The 24,740-nt window shown below is 34.0% G+C and overlaps 1 protein-coding gene across 1 annotated transcript in view; it reads left to right on the forward strand.

Annotated features, from left to right (window-relative positions):
• LOC114331968 (GTPase-activating Rap/Ran-GAP domain-like protein 3) overlaps window positions 1-24,740 on the forward strand; it is a 301,406-nt gene that overhangs the window by 123,488 nt on the left and 153,178 nt on the right. The window contains exons 5-7 of the mRNA XM_050650939.1: window positions 16,284-16,402; window positions 17,015-17,249; window positions 22,768-22,866. Coding sequence (XP_050506896.1) covers window positions 16,284-16,402; window positions 17,015-17,249; window positions 22,768-22,866 — 453 coding nt within the window. The remainder of the gene's footprint in view (window positions 1-16,283; window positions 16,403-17,014; window positions 17,250-22,767; window positions 22,867-24,740) is intronic.

Below are 24,740 nucleotides of genomic sequence, written 5' to 3' on the forward strand. Positions count from 1 at the left end.
GAGTTGGTCATTCAGAATTATATCTGTATTTTTCAGTTTATTAATTTCCATAGATTCTAAAAAAGATAACTTAAGGCCTTTATTTTGGATATGCAGAATTTGAAACTCTTCATTGAAAGAATGATTATGATCTAGAAGGTGAAGTGTGTATGTAGAAGTGTCTGTTTTTCTATTGTTGAAAGCCCTTTTGTATTCTGCTATCCGTTTGTCAAAAGTTCTGCCAGTTTGACCGATGTACGTTTTCGGACAGTCACCACAAGTTAGTTTGTACACACCACTCTGTAGTTGCTTTCTCTTTCGGCTTTTATTGTTCTTAATATATTTGCTTAAGTTGTTGTTAGTTCTGAAAGCTGGTATTATTTCTTTCTTTTTTATGTATCTGGCTATTTTTGTTGTTATTTTGCCAGTATATGTGAGAGAGCAGAAGGTACTGGGTTCTTTCTGTGGTGGGGGATACACTAATTACAGGGCTTTCTTATGGAATTTTTGATTTAAAATTTTGTTAACTGTTTGTTCGTTATAGCCGTTGTTTACTGCTATTTGTTTAATGATGTTTAGTTCTATCTCGAAGTTATTTTTTGTCATCGGAATTTCTGTCAGTCTATGTATCATGCTATGGTGGGCTGCTAATTTGTGTTGTGTAGGATGGGATGATGAATTGTGTATAGTTGTGTCAGTATGGGTAGGTTTATGATATACGGAGAACTCATGCTTGTTGTGTAGTCTGGTAATCGTTACATCTAGAAAGTTTATGGAATTATTCTGTTCTGTTTCTATTGTAAACTCAATATTACTATGAAGTGAATTAATGTAAATCATACTAGTATATCATCCACGTATCTCCACCAATATAAGAACTGTTTAAATACAGGATGTTTAGAAATTGTTGTTTCAAGTTGGTTCATAAATATATCTGATAGTAATGGGCTTAGAGGATTACCCATAATAAGTCCTGCACTGTTGTTTGTGTATATTTGATTATTGAATTCAAAATAGTCTTGATTTATGCAAATTTCAAGGAGGTGTAAAATTTCAGATGCAATGATCGGATTTGTACTATTATGGTCTAAAAGATTTTTAACTAAAACAAAAGTTTCTGTAGGAGGAACACTAGGAAAAAGATTTTTTACGTCAAATGAAATTAGTCTGGAGTTATTGGGCAATTGAAAATGTTGTATTTTATTAACTAGTTCTAGTGTATTTTTTACGGTGAATTTAGCTGAAAATTTAGTGTATTCTGTAATAATATCTGACAGTTTTTTTGAAATTTTATATGACGGAGCTGATAAAAAGAAACTACAGGCCTTATTGGGTGGTCAGGTTTGTGTAGTTTAATAGAAGAGTATAATTTAGGAGGTTGTGGGTTCATAATATTAAGGTATTTCTGTTCTGTTGGATTTAGTATTGATTTTGAATTTTCAATGGCTAGTTTAATTTGTTTTCGGTATTTTTCTGTGGGATCTTTGTTTAGTGGTGTACTGTTTTGATTAGTTCAAAATTCTATTGTTTTGTTATTGTAGTCTCTTTTGTCGATAGCAATAGTAGTGTTACCTTTGTCTGCTTTTGTAAATATTATGTCATGTTTTATTGATTTATTTTTAATTGAAACGGCTATTTGGTTTTCTTTGTAACAGGAATTATTAGTTTCACTACGTACATCGATAATAGATTTTGCAATGATACTTTTTTCTATGTTCTTAGCAGTTTTTTTAACGCTACTTCACATTCTACACCTAAATATTCTAAATTTTTTTGATTATTATGTTGAGGCAAGTTGTGTTTGAATCCTTTCTCTAAAAGTTCTATCTCACTATTATTGAATTCAGTATCTGTTAAGTTTATAAATCTATTGAAAAAACTATGATGTGAAAAAATTTTTGTATGAGTGTTGAGTTGTTTACTATTGCCAATTAGATTATTTAGTTTTTTACACTGTGTATTAAATTTTTTGTCTATTATATTATCTACTTCAGTTCTTACTTTACAATCTAGGATGTCAAATTCTATATTATCTAATCTATAATGTAATTCTGAATGACATACCTTAAGATCAACAGCTATAATATCTCGTTTTCTGTACTGGGTGCTCCTATCCCGTTTCAGCCATCTGGTTTGACCCTGATGGATACCTGCTATGGCGGCGGCACTGCGGTTGTTGGTTTTTAACTTTATGTATTTCGGGAACACGTTGTTTTTCACGCACATGTTTAGAAACCAGGCACTTTCTTTTTTTTTATGAATTGGTCAAATTTGTGTTCTTTGACCATGCTATATATCAATCTTTCACCTGCCTATCTCCTGCTCAATATTTCTTAATTATCCGACATCGCACATTCTGTTATATTCCATGTCGCAATTTTGGGTTTTTGTCTGTTTATTAGGCAGGGTCTTTGTTGATTTACGACTTGGTAAGCCGCACTATCTTTGTTCTACTATCTACCGAGTCCTGGTTTTCGAGAATAGTCCTAAGTAAGGTGTTTTTACCTCATTTATTCCAGCCATGACTATTACTGGGGTAAATATAATGAGGCGGTTTCCTCCTCTTCTACCTACTATATAGACACCTTTTTGTGGATACCACCGCTCTGCCTCCTGTCTGAAATATAATAACGAAGTTTGACCTTGTTTTATTGAGCAAACTTACACGTATAGTATATTTCACAAATTTGCGACTATTTTTGATTAGGGATGGAAGCTTTGATATAAACGATCTGCTGTGTTGAGAAAGCATATACAGTTGAGTCCAGGGTTCTTTACCAGTACGTCATCATTTAAAGCATACGAAATAAGTCGGAAATTTACTAAACGCAACAGCAAGTGACAGTAAGTAGCTACTGCTTCGATCACGGGTTGTATAATAAAATTTGACGTTATCAAATATGTAAATAGAATGTCAAATGTAAGTTTTGCTTTAAAATTTTGATGCCGAATTACAGCTACATTTGAAGTAGCCTAATAAAGTATTTTTTAATATCATTAGTGATTAATAAATAAATAACAGTTTATAAAAAAATCAATGACATATTGTAAAAATTTTATGGGGAAATTTTAGAAAATAAATTTATATCAGAGACCACGAGATCATAAATTTTCATCGCCCTGTATATGACCAAAAATTGTAAATATTATAATTTAGTTAGTAGACAGTGTTTTCGCGGAAAGTGAAATCGTTAAGTGATTTGTTAATGATTCTGTGAACGGATATACAATTATGCGGTAAAAATTAGAAAGTACATTTAGTTCGCTTTGGAATGAACAATGACATTTGTAAATGATTCGTAGAAGGAGAGACAATAAATAAATTTATTGAGTTTAGAATATAAGGTTTTTTTTAGCATATTGAAACGACGAAAAGTAATTTGGTATCTCCTAGAATTTAACAAAATGGAAAAGTTGTATACAAAATAAATGGGTTCTTAAGAAATGAAAATATGGAGTAGTGGGTAGAGAGGATTTTTGTGATTGGCGGAGAAAGATGGATGGAAGGGATGAGAGTGTGGAGTCTGAATTTGAGGAGAGAAAAATGGGACTGTGTAATGAATCTCTGGAGAGTACAGTCCAGTTTTTTTAAAAAGTGAGAAGTTGGTGTAAAGTGGTGAAATTGGCCTTTGCGAGCAGATCGTGGTGAAACGAAATCGTTGACCGACTTGAGAAGTTAAGTTCGAGCGGGTCCCGTTGTTTGTTTGTTGGTGAAGCAGTTTGGACGAGAAGGACCTTTCGCTACATCCTAGGAGCACGTGTGGGAGAATCGAGGACTGCGCAATCCAGGAAGAAGAAATAAAGAAGAAACAAAAAGGTTAGTCAGAATTTTTGTGAAACGGAGATAGTTGTTTTATATCCACACCATATTTGTTTATTTTTGTATTGAGCATTTCTATAGCATAATTTAGTCATTTCAAAATTTAAACAAGAAATAAGTAATAAATTCAAAAGGAGAAAAATAAATTTTAGTAATTTTTGTAAGAATGATCTAACGAAGTATTTAAATAAAATTTTGGTTAAAACAAAGGAGATATCAGAATTAAAGCTTAGTTTATTAGATGAGAAAGAGTTGCGACATAATTGAATTTTAGTATAATTTTTAAATCTTATTTTTATGGTATATTGGATCAATAAAAAATATTTATAACATTTATATGACATCGAATGTGTTTAATTTCCCTGTATTGTCCCTGGATGAAGTAAGCAACTAGAGATACTAGAAGCCACAAACCGAACGTAATGCATTAAAATTAAAATAGCCCTGAGAATAAAATTTGTTAGAAAATTTAATTTAATTTTGGTTTTGTTTTACATAAGTAAATTAAAGTAATTAAGTAATTAACCAAAATAAGAATTTCCTGATCAATCTCATAAAAAGAGAGAAACACAGAGCATAACGATATTTTATTTTCGTCATTTTATTCACTTTGGCGGAAACATAAACACATCCATTCCTTAACCGTGTGAAAATTAGTGGCAAAATAAAATACACTTACCATAAAATTTCAAAATCCAATATAAAATTAGTTGTGAAAACAACTGTTTGTGTAATATAAAAAACTTCAAAATGCAAAAATTCGACAAAAAACAGCAAAAAATTCAACAAACTGACAGCCACAAAAGTAAACAAACCAGAAACGTCACAAATTGCACTTAAAATCTGAAAATATCCCCAATCGTATTTTTTTGTATTTATCCCTTTTCGATGTACTGAGTCTAGAGCGTTCATAAAAATAACATGTGTTTTTACTTAATAACAGGCGGTAGCTGGTTTGTCTTTAGTTTGATGCATGGAAGAGAATGATGCTAGATAAAAAGTATGTGTTTTATCTCGCCAGGTATTAATGACGCACCGGTAAAGAATCGTGGACTCGAGGTAGCATATAGCATAATAGCAAATTCTCCCAATATTTGAAGCACTGTCGAAGACAAACAAAAATATTTAGAAATATCTTTCTTTTATTATTAATAAGAAGATGTCTAACTTCATTGTGTCCAAACGCAACACGTTATACACATTCTGCACTACGTGTGGCCTAACAATACTCTAGCCCAGCGATACTCAACTTTTTTCCCCCTGGGCCATATCCTAGCTATTGCCACAGCTTGCGGGCCACATACGTGGAGTAGTATACAGGGTGTTTCATTAAGAAACGGAAATACTTAAATTGTGAATAAGGTCACTGAGGCGGTTCTAGATATTCTATATTTATTGCCCCACCCATTTTTATAACCGAGTTACAGGGTGTTTTTATCGATTTTGCTTATTTTTGTCTGGATCCATAACTTTATAACCACCTTGTATATTTTTTGATATTTGATACAAGTATGTCTTATTTAGAACCCAAACGATAGAACTACTAATCAGAAGAAAAATCCAGGTCGGGATTAAAAAGATTATACTTAAATTCATTGTGACCTTGAAACAGTAACCTGTATATCTCGAAATTTTCAAAACCCGTTTGCACATTTGAAAAGACCACACTCATAACAAAAATTTCGATTAAATTTCGAAATTATTGTCATTAAATTGTCTGCACAAAAAATTGAAACGGTATTAAAACTTGGTTTTTTGTACTCTTTTCAAATGTGCAAACGTATTTTGACAATTTTAATATACAGGATGTTGTTTCGAGGTCACAATTATTTTATATTTTTGCTTTTTAAAGAGTTCTTAAAAATTTTAGTATATTTAATGTCAAAATTAAAGTCATTAAATTTTCTGTGCTCAAAATTAAAGCAAACATGTAAACTCAGTTTTTGTGCTCTTTTCAAATGTGCAAATGAATCTTGAAAATTTAAATATACAGGGTGTTGTTTCAAGGTCACAATGACTTTATATTTTTTCGGACTTGGATTTTTCTTGTGATTACTAAAAATGGGTTGTTCCAATGTAGTAAATAAGTGTTGATTATTTTTAGAATGGGTATTTGTTCACTAACTTTAATAATTTATTAATAAAAGTTAATATTACCTGCTTTTTAATCCCAGAGTTCTTAAATATTTGAATATAATTTCACAATTAAAGTCATCATATTGTCTGCCTTACGCACAAACACACTATCAAATAATTTGACAAACACGTGAAATTTGACAAATAATTTACTCGTTTACAGGGCCTTTTAGTGAGCCTTCGGGCCGCATGAAAAACGCTAGAGGGCCGCATGCGGCCCGCGGGCCGCAGGTTGAGTATCACTGCTCTAGCCAATGTTTTATATTTTTGCAAATTTTTGTAATGTGTGTAATTCGTAGAATCATTTTAACATTTGCTTTGAATACAGAATTTAGTCCTCTACAAATAGTTTTTTATGACTTTTAATGTAACATAATTAGGGAAGCAGGAATTCAACTGTTATTAACATAAAATAATTTCCATTATAAAGTCACTATACACTGAGGCGAAATGCAGCTTGCCACACACAGAGATATGTCAACAATAGATCAGGCTAGGGATATGCCACTCAATGCATCGGGGTGTAACGCGAATAACAAGTACAGTGGTCTAGCTATCTTTGTCTGTCGTACGAGTGTGAGCGTATCTACCAAGGGGTGGGAGTAATGGAACGACAGTGACACAGAGACAGCAGCCATCATATGCTAGAGAGAGAAAGCTAAGCGCCAGTAGAGAGAGATAGATAGACCACCGACCCGAACTGCTCCGCGTTACGCTATTTTTCGGACCTGGCCTAATCTATTGTGTTATTATATCTATGGCTACACAACGATATCAACAGTGACGAATTTGACGTACTTACTGGAGTCAGACAGTAGCTATAGACTATGTTCTCTCCAAACTAGACTCCGACACAATATGGATACAATGGACGTTAACAACACGCCTAAGCGATCTAGATTTATATTATATAGATCGCAGACGATATATGCCTTTTAGGAAAAAGGTTCCAAGATGTGGCTGACCAATAGGGCTTTTCATTCACAGTCATTTGTTTCGAGCTTCTGTCATATGTTGTATAATCCGTGTATATTATTATCATATACAAATCATACAACATATGACAGAAGCTCGAAACAAATGACAATCGATGAAAAGCCCTATTGGAAACACTTTCCACTGAAGCCAATAAAATAAGTTTGAAAATCAATATTAGTAAAACCAAGGCCATGATAATAAATGCAAGGAAAAACATTTACTGTCGACAATATGTAGATTGAAAATGTGAAAAACTTTACGTGTCTTGGAAATTTCAACAGAAAACGGAGATACAGAAGACGAAATTCGTATGAGGATACGAAAAGCTCAACAAGCTTTCAGCATGCTCAACCATGTTAGGAGGTTTGGAGAGTATACTATATTCCAGTCAAATGTCATGTCTGTTCTGCTCTACGGATGTGAAAACTTGAAAGTGACAAACACCCTTACAGACAAGCTGTAAGTCTTTGTCAACAAATGTCTGCAAAGAATTGTTCATATTTTCTGCCTAACATCATCAGAAACGAAGATCTACTACACTTGACCGAACAAAATAGGGTAGAAAATGAAATACAGTCCAGAAAGTAGGGCTGGATCGGTCACACACTCCAAAAAAAATAGTTCCAGTATTGTAAAGACTGTCCCAGAGTGGAATCCTCAAGAAAAAAGAAAAAGAGATCGCCTAGCAGAAACTTGGAGAAGATTCATCATGAACGATATAAGAGGTCAAGGAAAGTCTTGGAATGTTGTCTTGCGTTTTCACTGGAGCTCTATGCTCCACTTAGGAGTTCAAGAACATTATAATATATAATTCAACGGTTTAGAATATTCCTCATTAAGCCTCCTATGACCCATTTGACGATTCAGCACCTGGTAGATATTATATGAAGCCAAGTCATATTTTTAACATTTTAATGTATTTTTTATTCTTTTATATTTTAATATTATTCCGCATGAGTCTTTTATATTTAATAAATCTCCCCGGTCTAATTTTGATATAATGAAGGAACAATACATAATATTTCATAAAAGTTGTAACAAGTTTTATAATAGCTTCTCTTTCCGCTTTTCCTTGGTTGTCACTACCCTCGTCATCCAGCCCTTAATTCATATTCCTTCCTAGTACCCGCTCTCACCTTATTACTCCTGTTTACTCTTGAAATGAGCTGTTCCAGCAGCAGCAGAATTTTATTATTTTAATCTGCGATGACAAAGAGCTATTTACCACGTAATGGATTCCGTTTGAAGAAATGTCCATGAGAAAAGACAGTTAAGTCCTGAGAGTAAAACGAAAGCTGACAGCTTTGGGCCAATTATTTATATAGATTCCGAAGCAAATACAAATACGAGGGTTTCTTTTGTTGCTACATTAATTTGTTGCTTAATGGTAAAATTTGTAGAATTTTTAAAATGTATGTAGACGTTAGTCTAAACTAATAATCCATCTACTCACGGTTTTTGCACATAGCTAACATGTCGAAGAAAAAAGTGATATTGTGCTGATGTATGCTTTTGCCTTGGGGGTGACTTTCACCCCTTCTCAGGGGTGAAATACATACGTTCAGATAAGTCTGGAAATGGATAAAATGACTAATTCCAAACAACTTTTGTTCTACAGCATTTTTTCACCAAGTCAATACTTTTGGAGTTATTTGCGAGTGAATACTGTGGTCCGACCACATTACTTCTATTTGTAAACGTGCGAACTCCAGACTATATCTTATTCGGAGGTGTTTTTCGAGAGTTTCAATGCAGTCATTCTGTAAACTTTACACTATTTACGTAAGACCGATTCTTGAATACGCTGGTCCAACGTGGCATCCTGATTTGGTTCGAGACAAAACATTGTTGGAAAACGTCCAAAGAAAAGCAACTCGAATTCCATTGGGACTGAGAAGACCCTCCTATGCAGAGAGACTTAGTATGGCCAATCTAACTTCCTTCGAACTTCGTCGACAACGTGGAGACTTAATAACCACTTTTAAAATATTAAAATTCAGTTTCGGAAATCTCGACGAAATGTTTACTATAAACCAAGATGAACGCCTCAGAGGTCACCAGTTCAAACTTAAAAAAGAGAACTTTTCTACGAGATCAAGGCAGAACTTCCTACCAAATAGAGTGTTCGAGAGTTGGAATAACCTTAGTGATAACATTGTCACGGCCCCCTCTACTAACACGTTTAAAAACAGACTTGACCGTTTCTTATTATAGCTGAACTATTTTATTTTTTTTTTATGTAAACAAAAATTATATCTTTTTTCTTTTGTTTTATATTGTATCTACTAGTAGGTTAGTTATGTAATTTCTTTGTTTTTGGGCATAATAGGGACTTGTCCCTCTGCCCTTGCTTATGTATAATAATAATAATAATAATAATAATAATAATAATCTAGTGACCTTTTTAAGGCATATAATGAGAGATTGGAAGACTAAAATTCACCTCCAAATACCTGGTGAAAACAATATCGAAACCGAAAATATCGCAATCAACCGGGGCCTATTTCAAGGAGACTCGTTGAGTCCATTGTGGTTCTGTTTAGCTTTGAACCCCCTTTCCCAACTATTAAACTCCACTGACTCAGGTTTTAGCATTAAAAGCAATAATACTGTGGTAGCGAAGCTCAATCATCTGTTGTATATGGATGATTTGAAATTAATGGCTTCCACTCGAGAACACCTAGAAGAGATGCTAAAAACTGTAGAAACATTTTCTAATGATATTAGTATGCAGTTCGGTCTAGACAAGTGCCGTGTTTTGAATATAGTCAGAGGAAAGGTACAGCCCGGTGGATTCGATATGCAAAATGGCCAGAACATCGAGGCCATGGGCGACAACGATATGTACAAATATCTTGGAGTAAAGCAGGCGCGGAAAATTGACCATAAGCAAATGAAAACTGAGATAACTACTGAGTTTATAAGAAGGGTAAAACAGCTGCTTCGTTCACAGCTTAACAGTAAAAATTTGTTTAAGGCACTAAACACCTACGCTTGTTCCGCGCTTAGCTATTCATTTGGTATTGTTAAGTGGACAAAAACGGATATAGAAAATCTTCAGCGAAAAGTACGAACACACCTCACAAAGGCACAAAAACACCACCCTAAAAGTGCAGTAGAACGAACGACATTACCCCGGTATTTAGGAGGAAGAGGACTTATGGATATAGGTGAGCAATTAGATAAACAAATTGCTAATTTAAGAACTTATTTTCAGATGCAGGCTCAGACATCTACTCTACATCGCGCTATCTGCGCAGTAGATGACACAACACCGATCAAACTGAGGGAAGCAGAACTGCGCATAAACCACCTTACTAAGGACGAAAAAGTGCGCGCCTGGATGGGTAAACCTTTGCACGGGCGACATCCCAATGAGGTCAGCCAAGATTATGTCGACAATATAGCGTCGAACTACTGGTTGACATCAGGAAAGATGTTCCCTGAAACGGAGGGTTCATTACTGGCCATTCAGGATCAGGTTATACCAACCAGAAACTACCTGAAATATATCATAAAAGACCCTCAGGTTCAAAACGACAGATGCCGATATGGATGTCAAGCCCAAGAAACCATCCAACATCTTACAGGGGGCTGCCAGGCATTTGCTGCAACTGAATACAAGGAACGGCATGACGCAGTGGGAAAAATCCTTCATCAAGAGATAGCTATCAAGCTGGGACTTCTCCAAACGGACCATCTCCCGTATTATCAATACGTCCCTGAGAGTATGCTTGAGGATGGCAACTACAAGCTATACTGGGACCGCACTGTGCTCACAGACCAAACAGTGGCACATAATAGACCAGATCTCGTACTAGTTAATAAATTAACAAGACAAACAACACTAATTGATGTGGCGATACCTAACAACAATAATCTACGTAGTAAATTCACTGAAAAGATCGCCAAGTACAGAGATCTAGAAATTCAAATACGAAGGCAATGGAGAATGCAAAGTACCCAGACGATACCTATTGTTATATCTACTACTGGAGTCATTCCGAAGAACCTCCTCGAAAGCATAAAACGGCTGGGTCTAAATGAACATTTTTACAAGACCATGCAGAAAGCTGTACTACTCGCAACGGCCAGATGTGTACGAAAATTTTTGGGAGATACACCTGCATACCAAGTCACCTAGGGCTCGATAACACGGAAAGAGTCCCACCAGAGCTCAATCCTTTTGATACCGTAGGTATCTGGGATGAGTCAATTTTCCCCTTAGAGGGAGTGTGAGCCGTATGGCTAAATCTGGATAATAATAATGGGTAATGGCAGGGTGTTGAGGAGGCGGGCCCCTGTCATACAATCAGCTACAGCCCAACCACAACCACAAGCGAGCCAAATAACAACAAGAGCTCCACCTGCCGAAGGTGCTGCGCTGGATTATCAGCCGGCGCTCACTCAAGCGGGACGACCGAGGCAGCGCATGAAATGGACTGTGTCCATCAACGAAAGCATTTTGCGCTTCTATTATAAGGTGACAAACCTCGGTCAAGAAACGATCGGCTACAGACAACAGCTGTATGCCGAATTTTGCAGGGAGTACCCAGATATTCAAGTATCGGAGCAAAGAGTATCAGATCAATACCGGGTAATCATAAGAAATAATCTTATCCCAGAGACTAGACGCGATGCCATCAAAAGCGAAGTCGAACGGGAGATTAATAACCAAGAGATAGTTTTAGATCAAGTCCCTAATGAAATCCTTGAGGAGCAGATTCCTGAGATTCCCATACCAGAAACTCAACCTGACAATACACAACAGGAAAACAACGAGTTGCGCCATAGTCTAGAAAACGAAATGGCTCGTGCCGTACAAGAGTTTAATGGAACAAATCCAATTAGCAGACCACCGCTACCACGAATAAACTCTTGTAAGAAACTAGGTGCGCTGTTACAAATTGTGAACACTGAAGTCCTACCCAATTATGTCGTAGAAGCCCACACATTGGAATATCTGCATATGCTAATCTACTGTGCAGCAACAGCAATTGCCAATGTAATGGGCGTTAAGATCAGAACACGACGGGGTACTAATAACGGAAAGACTGGTAACAGAATTGCACCATGGGAAAAAAGACTTCTCGGAAAAATTGAATTACTGCGTAGGGATATTGGTCAAGTCACAGAATACATAAGAGGTGTAACAAGTAGAAAAGTCATTAAGAGAGCTGAAGAAATAATGCGGAGCACTTCAAGACACTCGAGATACGATCCAGAAAATAACACAGCCCAACAGTGTCTGGATACATTAAAACAAAAACTCTCCGTCTATTCAGGACGATTAAGAAGGTATAAAGCTAGTAACAACCGAAAATGTGACAATGCACTTTTTGAGAACTCTGAGAAGGCGTTTTACCGAAAACTCAATTCCACCGTAGAAAGTGTCGACAAGTCTTACCCAAGCCAAGAAGAAATTCATGAGTTTTGGGGAAATCAACTTTCCACGCCAGCTGCTTTTAACAACAATGCTGGCTGGATAGAAGATACGACGCACAACTGTCACCACTACGTCACTGCTAACTACGAACCATTCACGACTGAAGAAGTCTCAAATGTCATCAAAGAGCTTCATAACTGGAAATCTCCTGGACCAGACGGAGTTCAGAACTTCTGGCTTAAAAAGTTTTGGAGTATTCATGAGTGCTTATCAACATTAATTAATCATGTTATTTCTAATCCGCAGGAATTACCATCATTTCTAACTCAGGGAACTACTTATTTAATACCCAAGGATCAAAATAACACCCAAGATCCATCCAAGTACCGCCCAATTACTTGTCTTCCAACTTTGTATAAATTGGTCACATCCTGTGTAACCCGGCGTATCTACCAACACTGTGCTCTAAACGATATCATAGAGCCTCAACAGAAAGGATGCGCTAAGGGTTCCATGGGTTGCAAAGAACAGCTTATCATCGATTCAGTCATTTCTAACCAGGCATTCACTAAAAAAAGGAAACTTTTTACTGCTTTTATTGACTATAAAAAGGCCTTTGATTCAGTACCGCATGAATGGCTAATAGATATTTTGAAAATATACAAAGTCGATGATAACATAGTGACCTTTTTAAGGCATATAATGAGAGATTGGAAGACTAAAATTCACCTCCAAATACCTGGTGAAAAAAATATTGAAACCGAAAATATCGCAATCAACCGGGGCCTGTTTCAAGGAGACTCGTTGAGTCCACTGTGGTTCTGTTTAGCTTTGAACCCCCTTTCCCAGCTATTAAACTCCACTGACTCAGGTTTTAGCATTAAAAGCAATAATACTGTGGTAGCGAAGCTCAATCATCTGTTGTATATGGATGATTTGAAATTAATGGCTTCCACTCGAGAACACCTAGAAGAGATGCTAAAAACTGTAGAAACATTCTCTAATGATATTAGTATGCAGTTCGGTCTAGACAAGTGCCGTGTTTTGAATATAGTCAGAGGAAAGGTACAGCCCGGTGGATTCGATATGCAAAATGGCCAGAACATCGAGGCCATGGGCGACAACGATATGTATAAATATCTTGGAGTAAAACAGGCGCGGAAAATTGACCATAAGCAAATGAAAACTGAGATAACTACTGAGTTTATAAGAAGGGTAAAACAGCTGCTTCGTTCACAGCTTAACAGTAAAAATTTGTTTAAGGCACTAAACACCTACGCTTGTTCCGCACTTAGCTATTCATTTGGTATTGTTAAGTGGACAAAAACGGATATAGAAAATCTTCAGCGAAAAGTACGAACACACCTCACAAAGGCACAAAAACACCACCCTAAAAGTGCAGTAGAACGAACAACATTACCCCGGTATTTAGGAGGAAGAGGACTTATGGATATAGGTGAGCAATTAGATAAACAGATTGCTAATTTAAGAACTTATTTTCAGATGCAGGCTGAGACATCTACTCTACACCGCGCAATTTGCGCAGTAGATGACACAACACCGATCAAACTGAGGGAACCAGAAATGCGCATAAACCACCTTACTAAGGACGAAAAACTGCGCACCTGGATGGGTAAACCTCTGCACGGGCGACATCCCAATGAGGTCAGCCAAGACTATGTCGACAATACAGCGTCGAACTATTGGTTGACATCAGGAAAGATGTTCCCTGAAACGGAGGGTTCATTACTGGCCATTCAGGATCAGGTTATACCAACCAGAAATTACCTGAAATATATCGTCAAAGACCCTCAGGTTCAAAACGACAGATGCCGATATGGATGTCAAGCCCAAGAAACCATCCAACATATTACAGGGGGCTGCCAGGCATTTGCTGCAACTGAATACAAGGAACGGCATGACGCAGTGGGAAAAATCCTTCATCAAGAGATAGCTAACAAGCTGGGACTTCTCCAAACGGACCATCTCCCATATTATCAATACGTCCCTGAGAGTATGCTTGAGAATGGCAACTACAAGCTATACTGGGACCGCAGTGTGCTCACAGACCAAACAGTGGCACATAATAGACCAGATCTCGTACTAGTTAATAAATTAACAAGACAAACAACACTAATTGATGTGGCGATACCTAACAACAATAATCTACGTAGTAAATTTACTGAAAAGATCGCCAAGTATAGAGATCTGGAAATTCAAATACGGAGACAATGGAGAATGCAAAGTACCCAGACGATACCTATTGTTATGTCTACTACTGGAGTCATTCCGAAGACCCTCCTCGAAAGCATAAAAAAGCTGGGTCTCAATGAACATATTTATAAGACCATGCAGAAAGCTGTACTACTTGCGACGGCCAGAAGTGTAAGAAAATTTTTGGGAGATACACCTGCATTCCAAGTCATCTAGGGCTCGATAACACGGAAAGAGTCCCACCAGAGCTCAATCCTTTTGATACCGTAGGTATCTGGGATGAGTCAATTTTCCCCTCAGCGGGAGTGTGAGCCGTATGGCTAAATATAATAATAATAATAATATGTTCATTTTTCAACAAAAAAAAACTTTTTTGGACGGTTTTTCGCAAATAACTCAAGTTAGTATTTTATCGAAAAAAAAACATTCTTAGCAAAAATATACCTAGCTTATAAAAAAGTATAAAAATGGGGGTCTAGGACATTTCGCCGTCGCCGTTTCGCCGTCGCCATTTCGCCGTCGCCGTTTCGCCGTCGAGCCATTTCGCCGTCGCCGCTTCGCCGTCGAGCCATTTGGCCGTCGCCATTACTTGTATATAAGTTTTAAATGGTTTTCGAACGATTATAGTTCGAACACTTTTGCATAATGAAGTTTTTTATTTTTGATACAGTAAAAACAATTGAAATTGAAATCCCTTTTCTCAATATTGTTTATTTCCGGGAATCTGATAATAGTCTTATTTTTAATACTGTAAATATTTTATTTTTCAGACGAAAACAATGTATAGTTGAATACGAAAATATAACTTGGTTTAACCTATAATATCAGCATTTTATTTACACTGACATTTAGTATAAAAAAAAGTTAGTATGTTATCACGTTCTTGTAAACTTAACCAATGCCGGTATGGCGACGGCGAAACGGCCGACGGCGAACTGGCTCGACGGCGAAACGGCCGACGGCGAAGTGGCTCGACGGCGAAACGGCGACGGCGAAATGGCGACGGCGAAACGGCGACGGCGAAACGTCCCAGTCCGTAAAAATGGTGTCTCTACGTAAGTTTGCAGACTCAGTAGAAGCAGAGTTGTAGCTTATGAAAAATAGGTTCATATTCGGCAAATTCCAAATCGAATATTTCAACGTGAAATAACCAAAAAATGAAGCACTTTTTGTACTTCTCATTACAATTTTTTGAAAGTATTTAAAAAACCTTTATTTTTGTTTTATTTAAAAAGTTTCTTAGCATCAAATATAAGCTCACTGAGCTATATAAGTTACGCTCAAACTATGGTAGTCCCTTTTTTTTGGAAAAAAGTCGAAAAAATCCCCTAATCAGGATTTTAAATGAAATTATTCGTTACCACTTATAAATTACTTTCATGATGTATTATTTATATGATATGTAAGTTTCATCGGTTCAAAGTATTGAAAATATTTGGTTTTAAAATATTTTTTTTAACTATGAGAAAAATGCTTTTGTTCAAAATAACTTATTAATCAATACCAAAAATAATCGATACCAAAAATCTCAAGGAGTAAAAAAATTTAGGTTTTGCTTTTCTGAATGTTTTGAATTTTTTGTTTTTCTCTAAACAAAAATTGGTTAAGATATGGCAGTTCAAAATTTGCATATACTCGTTACTAGTGACTCGTTCAAGCCCTTTAAACTACAGCCCTTTCAAAAATAAGCCTTTTGAACCGATGAAACTTACAAATTATTTTTTCTCAATTTCCAGAATTCCTTTTACTGATTGGTGCTTTTTTTTGCAGTACACCAGAACTATGTTGGACTGGATAACGACAAATCACCATTTTTTCTTAGTATAGTACTGAACGAAGATACGAATACCTGTGTGCCTCTATGTCGAGCAATTTTGTTCAAAAAAACTGTAAGTATGTTACGAATTGTACATTAAAATAATAAAACAAGAACTGAGAAATGTACGTAAAAAAGTCTTCTCTCCTGATAAAATTAACAATGCCCTGACTTTCAATCTAGGTCAACCGCGTTGCCTTACTCAATTTTAATTTAGTTACTGAATTTCGATTAGCTCTGAATACATCTTTTTCTGTAGGTAACCTCTCGCGAAAAAATCTAGTGGTGTCAAATCTGGAAACCAAGGAGGTCAGAATATTTCAGAAACCCGATGTGTATCTCCTTTATACATTTTCCAATCTTTACTAGTTACATCCCTTGTTATTTCACAACGTATTATGTTTTCCGTTTTTTGCGTTATTTTGCCTCTTATTAGCGCGTTCATCACTGTATATCACTTACACCGTGTTAAGTTTCAATAGAAATCTTGTTTACAAAGTTTCGGTTTAGAAACGCCTCTAAAGTCATATTTAACTGTCAAGAAATTTCCTCTCCTGATAAAATTAACAATGCTTTGACTTTCAGGTTAGGTCAACCGTGTTGCCTCACTCAGTTTTAGTTTAGTTAGTGAATTTCTATTAGCTCTGGAAAACTTTCGAACTTAATTTATTGTTCGGTGTTTCAGGGAACCCAGAAAATATCGCTACCAATATCGCAAAACAAAGTTCTGACAGTCAAGCAGATTCTGTCGAACTTTCCAAATATGGATAAGGTTGAAAAAGGACCAAAAGAAATATTCTCACCTGATATTCAAAAAGACTTATTACTTTTAGAGGAACAAGAGGGTTCGGTGAACTTCAAGTTCGGCGTTATTTACATGAAACAGGGTCAGACTAGCGACGATGAAATATTAAGCAATGGTAAGTAGAAAAAATTGCTTTGCTTTATTAGTTGAAATACATTGAAATTAATATGAATAATTCTTTAGTCAATAAGTATAAGACCTAACTATATAACTCTGGGCTAATTAGCAAAATACAAGGAAAAGTTATTTACCAGCAATTTTATTGCTGGAATCGATTCCTATGATTGTATAATATTATATTAATAATATAGGTAGCAAACTCTGCAGTTAGTGTGCTACTCTTTTTATAAACAAAATGGCGACCAAAAATCGTGTTTTTTTTTTTCAATTTTTGCTCTATAACTCCAAAGATTTTAACTTTACCCCAACAACACGCAAATAAAAATTCACCGTAATTAAATTGTGCATAGAGACGTGTTTTTTCCGATTTACTTCGACGAAAATTTTTCCCGGAAAATGCGGGTTTTTCCAAAAAAATCTTTAATTTTCAACTAAAATTTTAGATAAGTAATTGTTTATCAATAATTAAATAACTTGGCAGTATAAAATCTCTTTTTATATCGATTATAATTCCAGAAGCCGATAGAAATTGAATGAATAGTTTAGCAACAATTAGATTGTTAATGAAAAATTTACGGTCGCTATTATAACCACAATATTTATGATACATAAGAATAACTATGATTTTTGTATAAAAAGACACTGTACCTATCTAATGTACTTTACAGAATTGAAATTAGGCTATTTAAGCGGCCTCAGGAATATTTTAAGTTTATAAACAATTTTTTGGCTTATAAACAAATAGAATATCTCGGGAAATATTAAATTAAATTAAATTGTGAAAACGGGATTAGAAAAAAAGCGGCAGGGCGCTTCTTTTAAAAGAAAAAACGTTTAATTGTGATGAGTGGTTCCTGAGATACAACCGGTTAAAATTGACCGGCATTTACGGCAAAGATATAAAAAATAGGATCATAATTTTCGAACCATCACCTTTTTATTTTTATCCTCTTTCTTCTCACCAATTTTCATATCTTTAAAATAATCATAACATATATTATTATAATAAGAACTGTCGATATTACGAGAGAAAATTGCCAAAAATAGCAAAATTCCAATCAAAAATCAGGTTGGAGAAAATGTAATCTCGAAGTTCAAAATCGGTATACGTTAAAAAAATGCATTTTCTTGGCTTCCCATGGAGCAATTTTCTTCATTCTTTTTTTGTTCCCAAGTAACTCGAGTAGAGCCATCTAACTAACGCATTGTTAAATGTCAAAATTGCTTTTGTTTTGTTATAATAAATTAATTTATTTATTATAATAAATTTTTAATTTGTTTAAATAGAGATTGTTTAAATAATTATACAGCTTTCAAATAAGAATATTTGTGTTTTTAACGTTAAAAGGTACACTTGTAGTAAGTTTATCTAAAAAAGGTCTACATCTGGAAAAAATAGGTATTTTTTTTTCTTATAATAAATTAATCTATTATAACAAAACAAAAGCATTAGTTAGATGGCTCTACTCGAGTTACTTGGGAACAAAAAAAGAATGAAGAAAATTGCTCCATGGGAAGCCGAGAAAATGCATCTTTTTACGTATACCGATTTGTAACTTTGAGATTACATTTTCTCCAACCTGATTTTTGATTTTAGTTTTGCTATTTTTGGCAATTTTCACTCGTAATATCGATAGTTTTTATTAAAATAATATATGTTATGATTATTTTAAAGAAGTGAAGATTGGTGTGAAGAAAGAGGATAAAAATAAAAAGGTGATGGTTCAAAAATTATGATCCTATTGTTTATATATTTGCCGTAAATGCCGGTCAACTTTAGCCGGTTGTATCTTAGGAACCACTCATCACAATTAAACGTTTTTTCTTTTAAAAGAAGCGTCTTGCCGCTTTTTTTTTCCAATGCAGTTTTCATGGTTTAATTTAATTTTATATTTCCCGAGATATTCTATTTGTTGATAAGCCAAAAAATTGTTTATAATTTTAAAATATTCCTGAGGCCTCTTAAATAGTCTAATTATACAAAACCTAGTTTATACAAAAATCATAGTTAATCTTATGTATCATAATTATTGTGGTTATCATAGCGACCCTAAATGTTTAATTAACAATTCAATTGTTGCTAAACAGTTCATTCAATTTCCATGGGCTTCTGGAATTATAATCAATACAAAAAGAGCTTTTATACTACCAAGTTATTTAATTATTGATAAACAATTACTTATCTAAAATTTTAGTTGAAAATTAAAGATTTTGTTGGAAAAACCCGCATTTTTCGGGGAAAATTTTCGTCTAAGTTAATCGGAAGAAACACGTCTCTATGCAGAATTTAATTACGGCGAATTTTTATTTGAGTGTTTTTGGTGTAAAGTTAAAATCTTTGGAGTTATAGAGCAAAAATTGAAAAAAAACACGATTTTCGGGCCTCATTTTGTTTATAAAAAAAGTAGCACACTATCTGCGGACTTTGCATACCTATATTATTAATATATACAATCATAAGATTCGATTCCAGCAATAAAATTGCTGGCAAATAACTTTTCCTAAAAATGGCCTGTTCTCCGATAATCTGGCCAGACTACTAAAAAAATAACATTTTTTGCAACAACTATTCTTTATTCATCCTTTAGAGGTGATAAAATGTGGTCATAAATGTAGCCTCTGTATCACGATTTATCTTTACCTTCCAAATATGGTTTTAGTTTCGGCGATAACTTCCTGATCGGAATGATATCTCTTGTCACACAGCATTAAAAAAGGTGGTAATCGCTGGGGGCCAAATCTGTACTATACGGTGGATGGAAGTAACTCAAAGACCAATTAGTGCATTTTTGCCATCGTTTTCATCAACTTTGCATTGTCTTGGTGAAATTTCTTCTACAAATAAAGCCTTTCCTTTACTTTTTTGGTCTTCAAACGCTCAAATAAACCAATATAGTAGTCGCTGTTGGTTGTTTCTTCATATTTTAAATGGTCAACAAAAGATGATTCTTTGCGGGTCCCAAAATACAGGGTCATAACCTTTTTGGCGACGTTTTGCATCTTTAGTCGCTTTGGGCGATTTTTTTCTAGTGCTGTTCTTATTTAAGCGTATACAGGGTGAAATTTTTTCTAAGAACCAAACGAACTAATTTTTTAAATCCGGACCTGATGTTTTTCTAGTTTGAATAAATCAGTTGATTGGTTGGTAACTTATAAATTAAATATTTGTTAATAAAAATTAATTTTGGTAAAAAAAGTTATTTTTTTTAAATCTATGTTTCTATTCACCAAACTTTTAATTTATAGTCAAATTTGATATGTTTATAAAAAAATTAAGTAATTGTGTGGGGAATAAAAATAAGTATGCCATTTTAATTGCCTATTTGTCTAATTTCTAAAATTCTTATTAGAGTTTTCAAAAACTGTATACAGGGTGAAATTTTTTTCTAAGACCAAAACGAACTAATTAGAAAGCCGGACCTGATGTTTTTCTAATTTGAATAAATCAGTTGATTGGGTGGTAATAGTGTAACGAGTGACCAAAATAAGAGAGACATCGACCTTACTGTTCAAAAATTATGACGAATACAAATTTCTGTAAAAATTAATAACTCGCCCTGTATATTATTAAGCAATGGGAGCAGACACTTTTTAATGGTCATTTGTTATTCCCCATAGAGGCCTGCATACGAGGTAGGAGTATGTAAAGTTCCTCATGACTCACCCTGTATGTTACATCTAAAAGAGTGATACCCTTGTACATTTCGCACACTACTCTATCTCCCTTCTTATGAATGGGACATACTATTGCCTCTCTCCGTATTCCGTATTTCCTCTTACTCTCAGGTTTTCGTCAGCAGACTCTCCTCGTTATAGTTGCTTCTCTCCCATGATTGATTAATTCTGCAGTAATACCATTGCTGCCTGCAATTTTATTTTTTTCATGCTATATATGATTTCTTTTATTTCTTCCACTGTTAAAGTCTCCATTGTTTCCTCACCCATTCCTCCATCATTTCCAATTGCCCCACATCATTTCCATACGGTTCTTCATTTCACAGCTATCTAAAATGTTTCTTCTATCTACCTAGCTTCCCCTGCTTGTCTCATATTAGGTGCCCTTCTTTACTCTTGTCTCTTCAAGCTTTTTAGTTTCATATATCTTTTTGTCCTCATATACGCTTATATATCTTTTAGAACCTTCAAAATCCTATATAAGAGGCGTATCATATCAAAAGTGACAATCTCCCACCTAGACCAATCTGAGCAAATTTATAAAAACGATTTAGACATAAAAATCTGAAATTTTAAAACATTTATTTCTACAGGTACAAAGTTGTTACATTCATAACTATAATAAAAAGAGTAAATAACTTGTAGTCTCATTAATATAAAAGAAAATCGCATTAATATAATGGATATTGCTGACTTTGATATGAACCGTTGGAGATTGTTTATTTTGTTGTGATAGCATATGGAGATTGTTGACTATGCACCAGATAATTTAAAATATGCGTTTATGAGTGAAGATGGGGATTAATGATTAACATTCAACTTAAATTATAATTTATTGTTATTTAAAGTGAACAAATTATTTAGGAATTAAACTTAAACGACATATTGTATAGTGTAGATATACAACAAAATTGTAGGCTACATACCTTGATTCTTTCTTCAAAGTTCTTTTCCAATTCTTCGAATTTGAAGGTCTTTGTCTGGAATTTTCTTGATTTGTTTCAGTAGGATATTGTTCCATAATTAAAAATACGTTATACCACTCCTCAAAACTGAACACCTTTTGTAATAAACCAAATTTTCTAATTGTGTTTTTCACGAAACAACCACCATTTGTATGTTTACAAGCATACTAAAATGACATTATCAACATGAAGTGTGGTTAAGTCACGTGATGGATATCTTGATGTTCATTGGTTGAATTGGATATTGTCAACTATGCTGTGAATACCCCAAGGAGTTTGTTAACTTTGCAGCAAATGCCAGTTTTATTATATAAATTTGTCAGGGATTTTGTCTACTTTGACAAAAATACTCCGACTTATCCTATAAAGAAATAGCTAAAGTGCAAGAGAGAACGAAAATCCCAATTTTAATAAAAATTGGAGATTGTTAATTTTGATATGACACGACTCTAAGATGTTTACGTGAAACAGATGATTTTTTCATAGATAGACTTGGGTATATTCTTGTGCTTTATTTCCTTGACTATTATTATAAAGTACGAATTTTTGTAACAATATTTTAGCCCAATCTACGTATATGCTCCCGACTTCTTCTTCGATTATTCCTTGATAATAATAATGTATCTGTAGAATATACTATAATAAAATGAACAAATGAACATTTAGAGGTAAATAATGTACCCACAAAGGTATAAAAAAACTCTCGCTTTAGCGTAAAAATCGAATACTTACTGCTGACGTAAGTAAACCGTGGAAAAAATTAGCAAGTCAAATGTTACAGCCTCCGGCGCTGTAAATAACGTTTTCGCTGATTCCTTGTATGTTTACCCGAATAATATTTGCTCAATTGTTGATTTTCTCTTTACTTTCCAGAGTATGGCAGCTATAGGTTCGAACAATTCCTATCACTGCTCGGAGACAAAATCAAATTACGGGGATGGGACAAGTACAGGGGAGGGTTGGATATTAAAGGTAAGTGTTTTTATTAAGGTACACTAATAAATAGCTAAATTGAACACTTATTTCAATAATTTTTTTTTCCGCTAATTTTATTATTTCATTTTATAAATTTTTTTATTCATATACATTGATCGTTGAAGAACATAAAAATGTTTTTTTTTAATTTATTATTATTAGGGAGCGGATTTTATGCTAAATACATATTGCATGCATATTTCGCATATTTGAGAACTTTACTTAATTTTGCATATTTTTAAAGAAACATGCATATTTTGTGCCTATCTAAAAACATTTAAGTTAAAAAAAATAAATTTTTTAATTCGACACAAAATATTTCCCCGCACAGGCTGTCGTATCTATTAATTCGAGAACTACCTGAAGAGAGACGGCTCATTCACTGCCTTTTCATTTTTTCTTAGAAAATACCTGATCTTTACACAAAGTACTTATAGTGCTTATAGTACGCTGTTATAAAATGATTGGGATGGTAAAAGGATGGTTTACCGGGAAATCCGAATTTTATTTACTTTTATTATATTTAGTACAATTTGTATCCCAATTTAGTAGGTAATACCTATAATTCTGGTGATTCTTTTAAATCTCCTATTGTTAAGAGAATTTACACCTCTAACCATAGTTTTACGATTTTCTAACTGAATTGAAATATTCATGCTTTAGGTCAGATCCCGTCTTTTAACGGCTTAAAACTTTGGAGGACATATGCGAAATTTTTAATGGAAATTTCTTTTGTTGATGTTGAAAGGAGTTTTTCAAGTTATAAAAATATTTTATCTGATCAAGAAAATGTTTCCTAGTTAAAAAACTTGGAAAAACACATTGTAGTGAATTACAATCGAAGATAATATATAGTGATATTGTTGTTTTATTTTAAATAGGTACCTATTGGTATCAGTTTTTGTAAAAAATGTGAATAAATTGCATATATAAAAAATAATGATTTTATTTGAAAGATAATAAATAAGTTTGCCGCCCCCCTCCCTATAAAAGAACCCCCTAGAATAGAATAGAAAAGAAAACGAAAAAGGTTTCTCGAAATGCGCATTTTTTGAATTTTTGTGCATATCTTGCGCATATTTCGTAATTTTTTACTGCATATATATGCGCATATTTCATCAAAAATGATCGCATATAAATCCGCTCCCTAATTATTATCATAATAATTTTATAGAGGGCGCCAAAGTTCTGTTCTTGAAAATTACATTGTCTCATGACACATAGTTATTCTTGAAAACGGCTTCTCTGAAACAAAAAATAAAAATGGAATATTAAAAAGGAAGGTTAATTACACCGTAATCTACCACAATTTTATTAAAAATCGATTTATAAAAAATGGTCGCAATATGAAAAAAAATTTTTTCGTGTTTTTTTTTCTAATTTATTATCAAGCCAAAATATTTTTCTTTACATATTCTTGCAATTTTCTGGAAGATTACGGTGTAATTGACCTTGCCCTTTAATATCCCATTTTTATTTTTTGTTTTAAAGAAGCCGTTTTCAAGAATAACTCTGTGCCATGAGACAATGTAATTTTCAAGAACAGAACTTTGGCGCCCTCTATAAAATTATTATCATGATATTAGATTTAAAAAAAAATTATGTTCTTCAACGATCAATGTATATGCCTAAATAATTTTATAAAATAAAATAATAAAATTAGCGGAAAAAAATTATTGAAATAAGTAAGTGTTCGATTTAGCTATTTATTAGTGTACTAGTACCTTAAGGTAACTTAATTATTAAGCTATATAAGTTATAAGATATATTGGTTGTATCAAAAAAATATTAGAAACCTCATTCTACACGTAAGTAATAAAGCGATAGATCGAGTTCTGAATTATAACTATTTAGGGACAAACATGAATGAA

The sequence above is a fragment of the Diabrotica virgifera genome, chromosome 5 (assembly GCF_917563875.1).
Source record: "Diabrotica virgifera virgifera chromosome 5, PGI_DIABVI_V3a".
Taxonomy (NCBI): domain Eukaryota; kingdom Metazoa; phylum Arthropoda; class Insecta; order Coleoptera; family Chrysomelidae; genus Diabrotica; species Diabrotica virgifera.